Here is a 17,183-nt window from a genome sequence, read left to right on the forward strand (position 1 = left end):
AAATCTATATAATAAGGCATCTGGCAACAAACGTCAGCTATAATTTCTTAATTCTACAAAATTCGACTATTAAGGTAAGAATATGTTTTTATATTTACCTTTAACAGTATTTTTGTTATTCAGCTTGAGGCTTTAAAAAAATCTGAAGCACTCGTTGGGAATGAACACTCCCAGTTTTTTGTTTTTTTTTTAATTTTTAACATTTTATTCGTTTTTTGAGAGAGACAGACAGAGTGTGAGTGGGGGTGGGGTAGAGAGAGAGGGAGACACAGACTCTGAAGTGGGCTCCAGGCTCTGAGCTGTCAGCGCAGAGCCCGACGCGGGGCTTGAACTCATGAACTGTGAGATCATGACCTGAGCTGAAGTCAGACGCTTAACCGACTGAACCGCCCAGGGGCCCCGAGCACTCCCAGTTTTATTTAAAATGACTTAATTTCTCATGAAGAACGCTCCCATAATATGAGCGTATATATCATAAAAAACTACCTCATTTTTTTTTTTCAATGTTTATTTATTTTTTGGGGGACGGAGAGAGACAGAGCATGAACGGGGGAGGGGCAGAGAGAGAGGGAGACACAGAACCGGAAACAGGCTCCAGCTCCAGGCTCCGAGCCATCAGCCCAGAGCCCGACGCGGGGCTCGAACTCACGGACCGCAAGATAGTGACCTGGCTGAAGTCGGACGCTTGACCGACTGCGCCACCCAGGCGCCCCAAAAACTACCTCATTTTAAGAGCACTCCTTCCAGGACAGCAAAATGAAGGAAGTGTGTGCACCTGCCCTCCATGCCCCACGCCCCCTGCCTCTGATTTCAAGTAACAGAATATTTCAGGCAACAGCTTGAATATGAAAGTTGGACCTTCTTAAAGAGCCTGGAATTCTGAGATTATTCTGGAAAGAAACTTCAATTTTCTAAATGCAGTTTAAAAAATTCCCCCAGTTTTATCCCTACATACTTTGAGGAGTACTACTTTCCTGGATAAGTGTGCCTCCTTTAGGAAAAAGCTTCCTTCCTCGACCCTTTTGAAGGAACTAATTATTTCAATTTGTTTTCACCTTTTAAGGAGTAATAACGGACCCACACAAATACAAAATGCCTTGCAGGCCGGAAGTAATTTGTTTAGACTTGCCTTAAATCACTACCAAAAGGTATTTACAGTTTCAGTCTAAAGGCTTCTACTTCTGGGGGCTTAAAATTACTTCTTTACTAGTAAGTTTACTGTATACCTTTTGACATTTTATGATTCCGTACGTTTCTATTAAAATTCTAATCCATTTCATCTCTTACCTATTCCAGTTAGGAAACTTCTTCACACTGAAGAAACACTCCAGGATTAAAAATACCATTATATGACACAATGGTAAGACACCAAACTTAATTATCAATTCTAGATTCACTCTGCATTGTACCTTTGACAAAATGTTAGCTAAAAAAAGCTAAAATGAACTTGCTATCCACTTCCTATCCACTGATGAATTTAGCACTTTACCTTTAAAATCTTAGATTTCATCATATGCTTTGAGCTATTTCTTAAAATAGATAAATTAACAAAATGAAAATCTGGGGCGAACATCACACATTAATTTTGCGTTAGAAAACACAAATGTTCCTATAAAACTACTCACTACATAATTCTACACTGAAAAGGGAGAAAACTGCCTTTTTCCCCTCAAGTATGGAACTGTTTATGACAACGTAGCCATACACTGGAAATAAGGCTTCCATATCATATGCTTGTAATTGAATTCCATACCACTGTCATTTTTTTATTCGCTAAAATTAAAGAATTTAAGAGTCCCAACTTTCAGACTAACAGTGCTATATATTTCTAGGGGGCACAATGTGTTACTAATAAGCTAAAACGTATTCCAAATATATCTTGGCATGAATTTTAAGGAAGCCACTATTTAATAATAAAATCCACATTTGGATTTGTGAAAAAAAATTTATCATAGAAGAAGAACTAGGAGAAGGAATATTCTGGGGTCTTTACTTCCAAGGAAAAGTATACGCATGTGTAATAATACGTCTGATTCAAAAAGATGAACAAATTCAACCCAACAAAGTCACTGACGGAACGACAAGCCAGGCACACCCATGCTTACTAGGAATCACAGCCTCCTTCCATTTTTACGAAAGTACAGTATATTTCAGTTTGCTTTTTTAACAGCACTGATGAGCAGTGAGCTCGTCTTTCTCAAGAGACACACACTGACTTCCACTGAGCCTAGGATTTGCACGCCTAAACCCACGTTTGCAAGGGCAGAAGTCTCATGAAGGCCAGTCCAACGTCTACTGCCCTGACCCAGGGGCTTGTACCAAGATTGAGGCGACGTGTCAGCAGGCAAGTGAAGGCCTGCCCGGGGCTGGCAGAGTCACTCCAGTGGCCTCACAAGAGGGTGGCTGGCTTCCTCCAAGGCAAACGTGGAGCCGGTGGGGAGACCCAGACGGAAGCTAGCTCTTTTATGAACTGGCCTAGGAAATCACATGGTATCACTTCCATCACATTCTATTCATTAGAAAAGAGCTGTAAGTCTGGCACACATACCAGGGAAGCGAATTAGGCTCTATCTTTGGAAGGAAAAACTGTCAAGAATTGCAACATTTTTTTTTAAGTTTATTCATTTAATATTTCTGAGAGAGTAAGAGAGACAGAGTGTGTGTGCGCAGCAAGTGGGGGATGGGCAGAGAGAGAGGGAGGGAGACACAGAATCCGAAGCAGGCTCCAGGCTCCGAGCTGTCAGCACAGAGCCTGACGCGGGGCTCAAACCCACGAACTGCGAGATCATGACCCGAGCCGAAGTCGGACGCTTGACGGACTGAGCCACCCAGGTGCCCCTGCAACATATTTTAAAACCTCTACTGTTCAAGAAACTACTAGCTATTTTAAACATACATTAGGAGACAGGAGAGGTGGGGGGCGGGGGGGACACACACACCAAGGCAAACTTTCTAAATGACAATATTCTTCACAGATTAATAATGTCAACACTTCAAAACTTAGGAACAATACAGGAAAGTTAAATAGCTTAGAAAATTCTCCCCTGATCCAAGCAGTTCACAGAATTCAGTTTGTTTTTTTTGTTTTTTTTTTTTTTTCTTCCTGAAATGGCCTCATACGCAGCAGGGACAGTAAGAGAAAGAGACAAATCCCCAAAGCCATTTTCAAACTAAAGGCTTTTGGGGAGATAACTTGTTTTTCCAATAAAATTTCTGTTTTTATTATACTGTGTTCCAATTAATACTGATAAAGGTTCTGCGTAAACATAATAACTACATTGTAAATGCAAGACCACCTCCAAGATATTCAGCATCTTCCACACAGTCTGGTGGGGGAGGTGGGGGTGGGGGTGAGGGTGGCTGGTCATCTCAAACCAGAAATACAGAAATGCTTTGTAAAACTTTAAAGAACATCAGATGGGTCTCATGTCACTTAAGCACTGTGAGAAAACAAGAAAATGATGAAAACACATTGGGAACCAGATACCAGGGTTCAGCCTCTGTGGCTTCTTTGGATGAGGCCAAAAGCCCTCCGATGGGAATAGCCCGGATTCCACTGGGCATGTATCATGGAAAGATCTGCAACACCGCTGTTTTACTCATCTAGCTATTTTTTAAGAATTAAATGTCACAGCGCTGCCCACACAAGCTGACCAGAAACCCGAGTGTACTATGCTCATTGGTGATGGTGGCAACCCTATCAGGTCCCAGCAGTCTGTGAGGTCTGAGTTTTTATCCCCACACGTCCGAGCCACGGGCATGATAACTGCTACCGGGGCCCCTCTCCAGGAACTACCGAAGTCACCCCAGGATTTACACTGCTGGGAGGTTCTATTTCATCGAGTCATTTGTGAACAGTCATGATTAAACACTTAACAGTCGTTCATGGCAAGCTTCTCAGGGACGTATCTAGCCAACATGTAGCAATTCATTCCCCATGTGCTGAACCTCTAACCACAGGTCAGGTAGAAGACGGTACAGGGTGGCCGTACACAACAAAGCTGGAATCAGCTAGACCCTTGTTCCATTACTGTTAGGTGTGGCCCCTTGCAGAAGATAGTCTGGCTCTTGAAGCTTCAGCCTCACCACCTATAAAATGGGATCTAATGGGGATAATGGTAGGCCTACCTCAGAGGCTTGTTCAGCTTAGCTGCGTACGCATCAACCCCCTTGAATGTCACCTCCTCCGAGAGGTGTTCCCCTTAGCAACCTGTCAGACTGTATCAGGTCCCTCTTTGTAAGCTTTCCAGTTTCTAAATTATAAGTACTTTCTGGTATCTCTCCCACTGAACTGTAAAATTCATGAAGGCAGAGATTCTGTCCAATTTGTCTAATATACTCACCCCCCAGAATGGTATCATGGAACAGGTGTTCAATAAATGTTTGTTGAACAAACGGTATTTGGTGACAAACACATAAAATATGAAGATAAAAGACATAGCACCAACCCTCCTCAGGCAGTTCATGGGCTAGTGCAGAAGCTCTGCGTTTTAGCTGCACATCGTCTGGGAAGTGATTTTATTATGATCCCAATACCTGGGCCTTCCTTTAGAACAGCTCTTGGTGTGTAGACCCAAGGGACCCCTGTGTTTGTGTTTTAAGTGCTCTTTGGGTGATTCTAATGAAAAGTCAGGGTTGATGGGAATATAAGCTGGTGCAGCCACTCTGGAAAACAGTATGGAGGTTCCTCAAAAAACTAAAAATAGAACTACCCTACGGCCCAGCAATTGCACGACTAGGCATTTATCCACGGGATACGGGTGTGCTGTTTCGAAGGGACACATGCACCCCCATGTTTATAGCAGCACTATCAACAATAGCCAAAGTATGGAAAGAGCCCAAATATCCATCGATGGATGAATGGGTAAAGAACATGTGGTATATAAATGTGTGTGTGTGTGCGTGTGTGTGTGTATACACACACATACATATGTACACACATATACATACATACAATGGAGTATTACTCGGCAATCAGAAAGAATGAAATCTTGTCATTTGTAACTACGTGGATGGAACTGGAGGGTATTATGCTCAGTGAAATTAGAGAAAGACAAAAATCATATGACTTCACTCATATGAGGACTTTAAGAGACAAAACAGATGAACATGAGGGAAGGGAAACAAAAATAATATAAACACAGGGAGGGGGACAAAAGAGAAGAGACTCATAAATATGGAGAATAAGCTGAGGGTTACTGGAGGGGTTGTGGGTGGGGGGATGGGCTAAATGGGGAAGGGGCACTAAGGAATCTACTCCCGAAATCATTGTTGCACTAGATGCTAACTAACTCAGATGTAAATTAAAAAAAAATAAAAAAATAAAACAAGTTAAAAAAAAAAAAGTCAGGGTTGACACTCGCTAGTCCAATGCCAGAAAGACCGATCAACAGTTACAATACGATGGGGTGTATGTTCTCCTCCCGCTGCAAACCGATCTCCTGTGATGATGGAAATGTCCCGGGTCTGCCCTGTCCAATACCATAGCTGTCAGTCACACTGTGGCTATGGAGCACTCACAATGTGGCTACTGAGCCCGGAGGACCTGAATTTTAAATCTTATTTGATTTTAATGAACTTAAATTTAAAAAGCCATTATGTGACTAGAAGCTACTCTATTAGATGGTAGAGACATAAGGCAAAGTACGCAGGGGAATCCCTCACCCAGCGAGGGGCAGGAGCGGTCACACTCAGAACGCTAAGGTCCCCATTCAAAAGGCAAGAACAATCTCCTGGAGGAAGTGGCAGTCAGACTGCACATATTCCTTGAACTCTCTACCTTACACATATGCACGGACAGCCTCTCCCTCCCGCCATACCCAGGTCAGCTGTGACCAAGGAAGCCCTTTCAAGAACAAGATGAAGCACATCCCTACCAAGAAAAAGAGCCCTTGTGTGAGCTGCTGAAGGATGTGATTGTGGTCACCGTGGCACACAGAGGGAACGCGTCTTGAGCAAGGACACTGGGGAGAAAAGGAGTTACGTGGAGCCCCCAGCCGAGCAAATATGGTAGCAATGCTCCGTTGCAAATCGGAGGTCTCCGGTGGCTCACAAGCTGAGAGCCTCAAGCATAAACCATAACATTACGGAGAACTGACACTTGGTTCCTGAGGCGGATACTGGCTCATTAAGCTCTTTAGGAAATCGGGCGGGCCCAGTGTTATTTGTAGAAGACTGAATTAACCCAGAGAAGGAACCCATGCCACCGATCTGCTTGTCGTTTTCCCCACGTGCGATGCACCTACCACGTGCAGGAAGTTTTTTGGTGGCTTTAAAGATTACCTCATTTTATCCATACAAGGCTCTGCAAATTAGATGATTGTTTTCTCATTTTATGGTGAAGCAATTTAAGATCCATGGAAGTTAAGTCATTTACTTAACAAGTAGTGACAGTGAGCTACGCTACCTGAGTTTCTTTCTCACAAAAACTGTATTTTATGAAATAGATATCCTAAGTCCCCATTTGTTTTTGGTTTTTCCACCACAAATCCGGATGATCACAATCAATGCTTCAATAAACCTACCTGTGTATCCATTTTCCATACAATTTCACTGATGCATAACATACCTGCATCCATGCAAAAAGTATGTAAGCCTTAAGTGTAGCATGTGAAGAATTATCAAAAAATAAACTGAGCTACGTAATCATCCCCAAATCAAGAAAGAGAACACTACCACCACCTCAGAAGCTCCCCATGGCCACCTCCTCATTATTCCCCCCGTCCACCTCCCCCCAGAGGGCGAATATCTACAAAGGGGCTGCCACATTTTGGGGGTAAATCAGAATGAAGCTAAGGCAGAAGTTATATAATTTAGGCCAAGATTTAAAACATTTGAAACATTTAAACAGTTAAAACATCACTATATAACTAGACAATTCTCTATTCATCTGTCTTAATTAGAAGTTTGTGTCTTGTTGGAAATAAGGAAATTAGAGAGGTGTCAGGGAATCAGGATACAGAATGTGTTAACAATCAGGCCCAAGGGCTTTGAAGAAGACAAGAGACAATTAGATTTCCAGCTCGTTGAGACTACCGATTCCCAGCTCTGATGAGAGGAGGCCCATAAAGCATCTGACAGTCGAGTTTTTCCTTTTTCAATGTTCCTTTCTACTCTGTAATTTTATGACAATTAGGAGTATGACTATAAATAAAATATAAAATTTATATAAAATATGAATGTATGGCATTTACTGAACTTCCCCGAGGTGAAGATATTAGCTAATTAACTCCCTTCGACGACCCTGCAAAAATACCACAATCTCTGCTTTAAAGAGAAGATGGAGGTTCAAAACCGTGAAGTAACCAGCCTAAGGTCACACTGCTAGTGAGAGGCAGAGTGAGGGTGCAAACCTGCACCTGTCCGACTTCAAGGCCAAGAATAGAGTCTCTGGTTGGCAGATCTGGTCAGGTCTCAGTTCAGCCTCGCCCCCTTCCCCGGCACTCACACCGATTTCCGAATGTTGTAGAGGTATGCTGCAGAAAGAACGATCTTCACGTGTTTAACAGAGACCCCTGAATTACGAACTGATCAGCTACACAAACAGATGCTGCCTATCTCACATGTCACCTGTGGCTAAATTACCTGTACACCTGCTAAGGTTTTAAATGTCCAGTGGGTCTATAAACCCACTGCAACTAATGTTCTTTCACTCTTTTATTTTGGAAACAGTAACCGGTTTAAATGGAGAAGAAACAGAGAAAAAAGGGAAAAATGGAACCTCTTCGACCTTATTTTTTCTTTTGTATGGTCTTCTATAAACGTAACATCTTACAGATAACAGAGAAAACTGCAAACGTTATATATAATTCATGCCGTCTGCTTTGGAAAGTACTTACCTTGACCGGAATTATATATTGCTTTGACAGACTTCTTCACTTTCTGTAAGGCTGTTCTATCTTGGTCTAGAGCCTAAAAGAGAAAAACGAGGGGAGAAGATGTTGGAAAATTTGGCAAATTAAAACTCACTCGTAATGACATTCATCCTGTGGGGTGCCACAGCGGTAGCAAGTGGACATATTTACGAACAGGGAACCATTTCAGAGACCGGCAGTACCCATGATCTGAGGAGTTCTGTTTGGGGGATAAAAAGAGTCGTTCCACAAAGCTCAGTGTTGGGGGAAGCTGACAGCATGGGAGTCAGTCGGTTTTCACACGAAGCTCTGCACGGGAAAGAAACTACAAGCCACTTAAGATAGGGGAAGACTGGTTTTCACTGGAAGAAGGTGCAACCCGGGAAGGGACAAAGGCATAAGACGTGAATGACACATATCCAAGAGAACCAAACACATTTTTATCACCTGATGGGAATTTCAGCCAGGAAGAAAACATTTCAAAGGGCGCAATGAGAGTGACCTGAGGATTCCTTTTAAACTTTTTTTTTTTAATGTTTATTTTTGAGACAGAGAGCGAGAGAGAGAGAGCGAGAGAGAGAGAGAGAGAGAGAGCGAGAGAGAGAGCACGCATGAGTGGTGGAAGGGCAGAGAGAGAAGGAGACACAGAATGTGAAGCAGGCTCCAGGCTCTGAGCTGTCAGCACAGAGCCTGATGTGGGCCTCAAACTCACGAACTGTGAGATCATGACCTGAGCCGAAGACGCATGCTTAACCGACTGAGCCACACAGGTGCCCCTGAGGATTCCTTTTAAAATGAAAAAACTTATGATGCAAGGCCAGTTGTATTTTAAAATTCTGCTTACTAAAAAAGCACAGCATGGAAAATGCTACCATGATGCTGGTAATGCTTTTAAATGATTTCTTAGATGGTGTATAAACACATCTACATCATCATCTACCTGTGCTACAAGTTGCGGGGGTGGGGTGGTTCTAGGGGACTGACTGTTGATTTTTAATCCAGGGACTGGACACTCAATTGTGCTCTGTTCGGGAAGACTGTGCACTTAGGACATGCATACTCTTTTCATAATGTGTATTTCAATTCAAAATCAAATTTAAAAAGGGTTGTATTCAATATAGAAATGTATATGGCATGCTGACCTAACTTCTTAAAACAACTTTAAACCTTCCTCTCTGCTTCCCTGAGGTCAACGATCCAGAGACTGGGAGCCCCTGGATGGTGTGTCAAAATCTGGAGGGCACGAGCAGTGACAGCAATAATAATGAACCTAGGCACATAAAATTTAAGACCATGAAATGTATACTCACATCCATGACATCATCTAAACCTCAAAACCTCAGAGGAGAAAACCGAGGCCCACAGAGGGTAAACACTCCTACCCCTGAAAGTCGCACAAAGAGATGAAAAGGGTAAATGCAGTGGCAGCAGGTAATAATGCCCTTGGCCTGCAAGACGGTCTTTCCTGTCACTCTAAACCTGTGGCTCAAGTGGCGCTGCCCCTTCCGTTCAGCTCCAGTCCTCTGGACCCCGGTGGCTGGCAGGGTGGGTACCTGACCGGCGCTGGGCCCAGGCCCTCACAGGATTTCTGGGCTTGGGAAACAGGGACCTCAGTGTGCAGATCCCTTCTGAGGAGGGGCGCCTGGTGATCGCCGGTGGTTCTGTTCCTTGATCTGTGAGGAATCTGGACAGACAGATGGACCGATGACACACACAGAGCACCAGACACAGGAGCTGGAGAGGGTCCCGGTGGCATCAGAGTCCTGGCTTCCAGCTGCACCCAAGGCATAGGTCACTGCTAACCTTCCTGTAGACTGAGTATATTTTTGCCCCAAGCTGGTTGAAGTGGGGGTTCTACCACTTGCAACACAAGTCCTGGGTAACACAAGAACCCAAGTTTACTGAGCACTTGCTACACCAGGTATGAGCTTGGTATTGTGGACGTACCAAGTAGGTAAGATACATATGCTTCCAATATCTTCTCCCCTTGCACTGCATCTTTACAAAACCCCCAGAAAGCAGCATCCACGTTTTTAAGATAAGGAAATAGGCCTTCAATAAGTATTTGCAGAAAGGGAGGGAGAGGGAAAGACTAAGTTGTCCAAAGTCACACAGCCAGAAGGGGCTGGAGTCACATCTCACGCTAACGTCTACTGTATCTCAAACCTAATGAGACGCTGAGGTAAAACCCCGAGTTTTCAGACCCCAAGTCTGACCACTACCCTCCACCACGCCCATTGCTTATGTTCCACCTCCACACATTTGTCACAGCCATTTACCACCTGCACTTCTATTTAATATTTTTCTTTAAGCCCATTCACATCTTTTACATTGTCCAGAAGTGTAGTAAGTGGAAAATCAGGATCACTCACCATTAACAGAAGATACCCTTTTTAAAGATCACTGTGACTCTCTCTATAAAATGCTCAGTTGGTTAAGTGTCCAACTTTTGGTTTGGGGTCAGGTCATGATCTCATGGTTTGTGAGTCTGAGCCCCACGCAGGGCTCTGTTCTGGTAGCATGGAGCCTTCTTGGGATTCTCTCCTTCTCCCTCTCTCTCTGCCCTTCCCCATCTCTCTCTCTCTCTCTCTCTCTCTAAATAAACTTAAAAAAAAAAAAGATAAAATGCTCATCTATTCTGTACCTGCAACCATCTCCTGTAACACCATGATACTGCACTCCACACTTAAGGAAACAGTGTCTTACTAGACAGTTTCACAAGAGACAAAGTTTGAGTTATTTCACAGAGTTGAGGTTTGTACTGTAGAGAAAAGAGGAAAGAGAACTCACATTTTAATAAGTGCTTAGAGTGGCACAGAGGGTGCTGAGGCTGCCACGGACCGCCTCATGTCATTCTCACCAAACCCCCATGAAAGCAGTACTGTTATCAAATTCGTTTTATAGATGAGGAACACAGAGGCTCAGAAAGTCTGACTCGCCCTGGGCGGCGGAGCGGGAGTCTGAGCTCAGGTCCTCACAACAGAACCTGACCTCCCAACAGCACCCAGCTCTGCGTTCCCGTGATGTCTGGGATGAACTGCATCTAAAAATAGAGCCTCCTTAAAAACTGAGAATAAACTGAGGGTTGTTGGGGGGTGGGAGGGAGGGAAAGTGGGTGAGGGGCATCGAGGAGGGCACCTGTTGGGATGAGCACTGGGTGTTGTATGGAAACCAATTTGATAATAAATTTCATATTAAAAAATTTTTTAAACAAAAATAAAATAAAATAAAATAAAATTAAATTAAATTAAAAAATAAAATAAAAATAGAGCCTCATGTTAAGGGGCGTGGGAGTGGAACTACCTGCCAGTTTTCAGAGACAAATGAGTTAAGAAATTACAAGCTATTCAGGATGTTAAGAGTCTTCCAGGGAAAGAAACTAATGCAAATAAGTACAAATAAGCATGCATTTAAGACACAAAATCTAATGGGTTTATCTTCTGATGAACTGCTTTTGTGGGAAAAACATTTAAAAAATAATCCCAATAATAGCTGCCATTTATTTTTTGTCTATATTCTTACTATTTTTTTTTTCCAGATGAAAAACCCTGGGGTTTTAGAGAAATAAACAGTTTGCCTGCCAACTGGCACATTAAGTAAGAGAACCAGCCTAGGCTTTTTCAAGCACACCACCCATCCACGGCAGCACAAATGTGTGTCCATGCTCCCCCTGGATCTAACCATTTCCTAATTGGTTTTGAGAAAGGAACAAAAATCCTGCTTCTGGAAGAGAAGAACGTATCTGTTCAGCTTTGGGGAGTGATGACCGCAAAAAGATGGGTCTACTCAAAGAGGAATTAATGAGTGGGCTTTAATGTGCTTCCACAGTTAGAGAGTTAATGAGCCCAAGTGAGCACACGGATGTGGAAGATTCCAGTCTAACATTTTATAAGACCAACTATCTGCTTCCTTTTTATTTCCCCCTCCTCGGGAAAAGTCTCAGAATTTATGTTCAAGTTTTACCAACTCGTCTATTATAAACTAACAGGGTTTAAAGTTCACGCACGTACTTTTAAAGGTTATTAATAACATCCGCATTTGACAGCTACAGTCAGAGTTGAATCTGGGTTAACACTTCTCTTTTTACACCCTAGCATTTGGCCACTGGCAGAAAGAAGCCAAGTAAAATGCGTTTTTACAGGCCCTGTGTTTAAGAGCAGAGGACACTGTCACTGCGTCAGACGGGGCTCCCCTCCAGAACAGCACACGTCTAAACGTGCTACAAAGTGCCATCCCCTCAACTGCCAGACAAGCAACATGTGCAGTGACATCCTTTCAAATGTCACATGCGTACAATTAAATACAGGCTAAGAGAAGAGTGGCAGATAAGTGGACTATAGAATTATTGTATTTCCCAATGCTAAAATATGTACCTGCATTTCTAAGTACGCATCCGAGGTTGAACAACTCAAAAGGGTACGTGTGTGGGGGAGAGAAAGAGGGAGGATGGATTAACAAATAAAGGAATCCAGGAGAACATTCTGATCTCTGACAATAGAAAAGTCCCTTTCCTATCCAAAATCTTGCAATTTCTCACATTCGCTACATTACTAAAGAGCAGCATCTATAATGTAGGGAAGCACTTCCAACCCGGGTCTGGAGACTCTTTACGGCTACTTCATGTACGGTCCTAACAGGTCCGGTCCTCTGAACTCACAGAGAAGACACAGGCTGTTGCAAATCTGAAGGACACTGTCAGAGAAGCCACGCCGACAGAGGCCTTACGTGGGAGCCAGAAGAATTCAGAAACATTACACAAACCGGACATGAGAATGCAAAATTCTTGAGGAGTCTGAGGCCACTCAGGGTAGGACATGGAGCCTTTCGTACCCCTCCAGGACAGGCAGCATCCCTCTGTCACAGCAGTGCAACAACGGACGTTCTCAGAGACGCACAGGGACCCAGCCACACGTGCTCCCAGCTCAGGGTATTTGCTCTAGCTGACCCCTTTGCCTGGAATGCTCCTCCCTAAGCAATTCCCTTGACTGGCTTCCTTTTCACACAGGCTTCAGATGAAACGCCCCTTCCTCCGAGGGCCCTTCTATGGTCAATCTAAAGCAGCACACCCCCTCAGCCTGCTTCGTTACTCTCTTTTACACTCAGGCTGGCTTTTCCATAGTACTACCACATCCTGAAATGATCCCGTTTGTGACTTGTTTGTTGTTACTGTATTTATCTCCCTGCAGAAAAGCTCTATGAAGGCAGGACCTGTGTGACCTGCTCATAGCTAAATGCCCATTCCCCGTGCCTAGCAGGTGACAGATGCTCAAAAATGTGTATGAAAGGAAGTTAACAGATCACTGAATAAGCGAATTCCTCAGTATTCACGGTTCCACAAAACAGGAAAGTACGTACCACAGGGCTTGCCTTGAAGATGGCTGAACGAAATAAAGTTCTGGACTCAGAAAATGTGGCCGTCTGTAACTCTTCCCCTAATGGTTTTGAATAGCCCAGGTTTAGATGGATGGGTGTGTGACGTGTATAGACAGTCGCAAGGTGTAAGAGCTAAGACCAAAAGGAGGGTACCAAAAGGAACGGTTTGGGAGAGACAGAACTTCTACATTCCAAGTTCATTTTGTGCCTTAAAATAGTTATTCTGTCCACTTCCTTAAAAATCACCTCATTGACATATGATATACTTATGTTAAATGAGCAACAGTGATACTATTGTTATTATTCATTAAGATTTTCTATTTCGGAATTACTTTCTAAGTCTATGGCACTTTCTTCAATATACTCAAACAGGAAACACTGTTCTCATTTTGGATAAATGTGATTTTCTGAAATTAAGCAGAAGTCTTTGGAGCTAAATCTCATGCATGTACTTATGACAGAAAAGAAACAGTGGTCATCATGGGAATGCAAGCTGGTGCAGCCACTCTGGAAAACAGTATGGAGGTTCCTCAAAAAACTAAAAACAGAACTACCCTACGACCCAGCAATTGCACGACTAGGCATTTATCCATGGGATACGGGTGTGCTGTTTCGAAGGGACACATGCACCCCCATGTTTATAGCAGCACTATCAACAATAGCCCAAATATAGAAAGAGCCCAAATGTCCACTGATGGATGAATGGATAAAGAAGATGTGGTGTATATGTACAATGGAGTATTACTCGGCAATCAAAAAGAATGAAATCTTGCCATTTGCAACTACGTGGATGGAACTGGAGGGTATTATGCTCAGTGCAATTAGTCAGAGAAAGACAAAAATCATACGACTTCACTCATATGAGGCCTTTAAGAGGCAAAACAGATGAACATGAAGGAAGGGAAACAAAAATAATACAAAAACAGGGAGGGGGAAAAAACAGAAGAGACTCATAAATGTGGAGAACAAACTGAAGGTTACTGGAGGGGTTGGGGGAGGGGAGGTGGGCTAAATGGGGAAGAGGCATTAAGGAATCTACTCCTGAAATCATTGTTGCACTAGATGCTAACTAATTTGGATGTAAATTTAAAAAAATAAAAAATAAAATTATTAAAAAAAAGAAAAAGAAACAGTGGTCCATCAATAAAATGACCAGCACAGAGCTTGTTCGGGATACGCCGACGTGGATGGCCCACACCTACCTTCCGTGGACGTGAGCGCTGAGTGTACGAGTGCACACCTGGAAGTGGCTGGTGCAAAGCCTCACGCAGAGCAGGCTATCGCTACCCTAACCTCTGAAGGTGTTTCTGCAGAGAAACTCCTGAAACGTTTGGAGCAGTGAGAGCCAAACATCTCTGGAACAAGTAGTCCTACCAGTAACGTGATTTCTTCAATGAAAAGAATTTTTGTTCCCTTGGGAAAAAAGGGGGGAGGGGACTGTTTCCATTTTATCACTTGCTAGTCACATTCGCAGACGTAATTGCAAAAACGCATCTTAATAGATGCATTTGTCCCCTAATCACTACAAAGCAAATGCTCTCATGTGTAATTTCCGTAACAGGGAAAGGAAGGGAAGACTCTGTTGGTCTAATTTTGGTTCATACCTGACTGCTTAGGCCTTCAGCTTCCTGAGCAATCAAGCGACCTTGCAGGAAGGAGGCAGGACTCGGGAGCAAAGTGCTCAGGCTACCCGAGAGGCTGGATGCCTACTTAACGTAGGCATAAGGCCTCAGAGAACAAAACAGAGAATGCAGCCTTGCAGCCTATCAATACATTCATTTATCCACTGTAAGGCCCCATACACTAGAGTGCATACGTGTGCAATTATAATGTGACTCAGGAATAAGCCCGAGAGTAATCTGATGACATAATGAAGAGCACTGTGAACAAAGGTGCCAGAGGAGAATGACAATGGAAACTACCCATCAGCTCCAAAAAGAAGAGGGATCCGGCAAACCATGTGAATGAGTATGTGCTCTGAGGATCATCCAACTGGGGTTTTTGTATCATTTACTTACTCATCTAGTAACTGTGCTAGGCACATACTGAACACTGCTCTGAGCCAGGCACCAGTCAGGTGTGCCAACCAAACATTGCATCTACCTGAGCTTCCCCGGCTGCCTGCTCCTCCCTCCCTTCTCCCTGCCACAGCAAGATGGCAATGACAGATCCCTTGGCGGGAGAGCACACGGAGCCTGGCACTGCTTTAAATGAGACTGATGAAGGGAGATGTGCAAAGACCACTGATGCTTGCTACCCTGGGGCTTTACCCACACTTCCTATCATTCTACTCTTTACCTTGTATTTCAGCTGTTTAGGCGCCCATGTCTCCTCCCTACTCTAACTAAGAGGTCTGGAAGGACAATACTTGTATGTTGTACAAAAAAGATGCTCAGTGAGAGGCACCTGGATGGTTCAGTCAGTTAAGTGTCCAACTCCAGCTCAGGGCATGATCTCACAGTTCATGAGTTTGAGCCCGTGTTGGGCTCTGTGCTGACAGCTCGGAGCCTGGAGCCTGCTTCGGATTCTGTGTCTCCTCCTCTCTCTGCCCCTCCCCTGCTCGTGCTCTATCTCTGTCTCTCAAAAATAAATAAACGTTAAAAAAAATTAAAAAAAAAAGATGCTCAGTTAGAATTTGCTGAATTGAAGGAACACACACACACACACACACACACACACACACACACACGAGGAAGGAAGAGTCAATGAAGTCCCTGTTCCTGCAATGACATCCAGGTCCCCTACACTGCCTGCAACGCCCTATGTGACCCAGCCCTACTGCCCCGGGACTTCTGTTCCCACACTCTCCACTACTCAGGTCTACACCCATACCTGCAATCTTTCTGAACCCACCAGCTTTGGCAGCTGCTGAAATCCCATTCTCGAAGCTCCTCTCCAGAACTACAGGGGCTTGGCCTGCTGCTCCTTCTCTCTTTCTTTTCAGCGTTTTTCCTTTCCAGCTCAAATGCTGGAAGTGAAGTCCCTGTCAGCTTGGGGAGTCGAGAATGACCTTGTGTGCCAGCTACACAACACCAGCAGTTAGGATGAGGTTCAATCAGAAAGCAGCGCCGAGCAGCTGCCAACAGGGGAAGGGGGCACGGCGGCAGCAGCATATACGAAAGGAAGAGGTAAAGACGGTGAAGATGTTATCGTTAGTTTCAAGATTAATATGAGCTGGATGAGGCGGCTACACAGGGGAAATGATCAACTTAAAATAAAGTTCGGTTTGCATCACTGAGCCAAAAAATGGAAAGTTGACGTATCATCCACAAACAGAAGTGTTTATCTGTGCTATTTTAGACTATAAAAGGTGGCCTTAAGATTCCGATCCTCCCATATTCATAGAGATTTCAATCAGAAACTTAATGTCCTCTACTGTACCTCTGGCTGAAGGGTGGAATGGGGTAGGAATTCACCCACAGATGCTCAAAATCTGTAGATGCTATAAATGACTCAGGTTTGGCCCCACTTGGAAGTTCCTTCACAGTTCAGATCTGTAGCAAACATTCAATCTATCACCTTTGGCAATACTTCCTGCCCGAATCTGAGGATCTATTTATTCCATGCACGAAAACACTTCCAACCTACCAACTTTCCAATGCAAAGAAAAGGTACTGCATAAAATTGTAACTCACAAAAGTCCACTTGCCTGGGTATGCATAAATTACCCATTAGGTGTGTAAACATCTTTAGGGCAGGGACTATGCCAGGCCCAGTGTAGGGGTTCGATAACATCAAGTGAATCTGCCTCTATATTAAAAGGATCTAGAATGAAAGGTGTATTAGAACAAGACTGACACAAAATGCTACTATTTATTTCTCATGAGCTATTTATTTTAAAAACCCAAGTGTTAATTCCTTACTGGAAGAAAAGTATCATCTTAACTAATGTAAATATAGCAGTACTTATCTTTTGCTTGGGTGAGGCATGTATAAATACTCATTTCCGATCTCCCC

The 17,183-nt window shown here is 43.6% G+C and overlaps 1 protein-coding gene across 4 annotated transcripts in view; it reads right to left on the reverse strand.

The window, feature by feature from the left end:
* ASAP1 (ArfGAP with SH3 domain, ankyrin repeat and PH domain 1) overlaps window positions 1–17,183 on the reverse strand; it is a 343,719-nt gene that overhangs the window by 137,117 nt on the left and 189,419 nt on the right. For all 4 annotated transcript variants that reach the window (XM_043601770.1, XM_043601772.1, XM_043601771.1 and 1 more), the window contains exon 4: window positions 7,839–7,911. In XM_043601770.1, coding sequence (XP_043457705.1) covers window positions 7,839–7,911 — 73 coding nt within the window. The remainder of the gene's footprint in view (window positions 1–7,838; window positions 7,912–17,183) is intronic.

Source organism: Prionailurus bengalensis, chromosome F2, assembly GCF_016509475.1.
Source record: "Prionailurus bengalensis isolate Pbe53 chromosome F2, Fcat_Pben_1.1_paternal_pri, whole genome shotgun sequence".
NCBI lineage: Eukaryota > Metazoa > Chordata > Mammalia > Carnivora > Felidae > Prionailurus > Prionailurus bengalensis.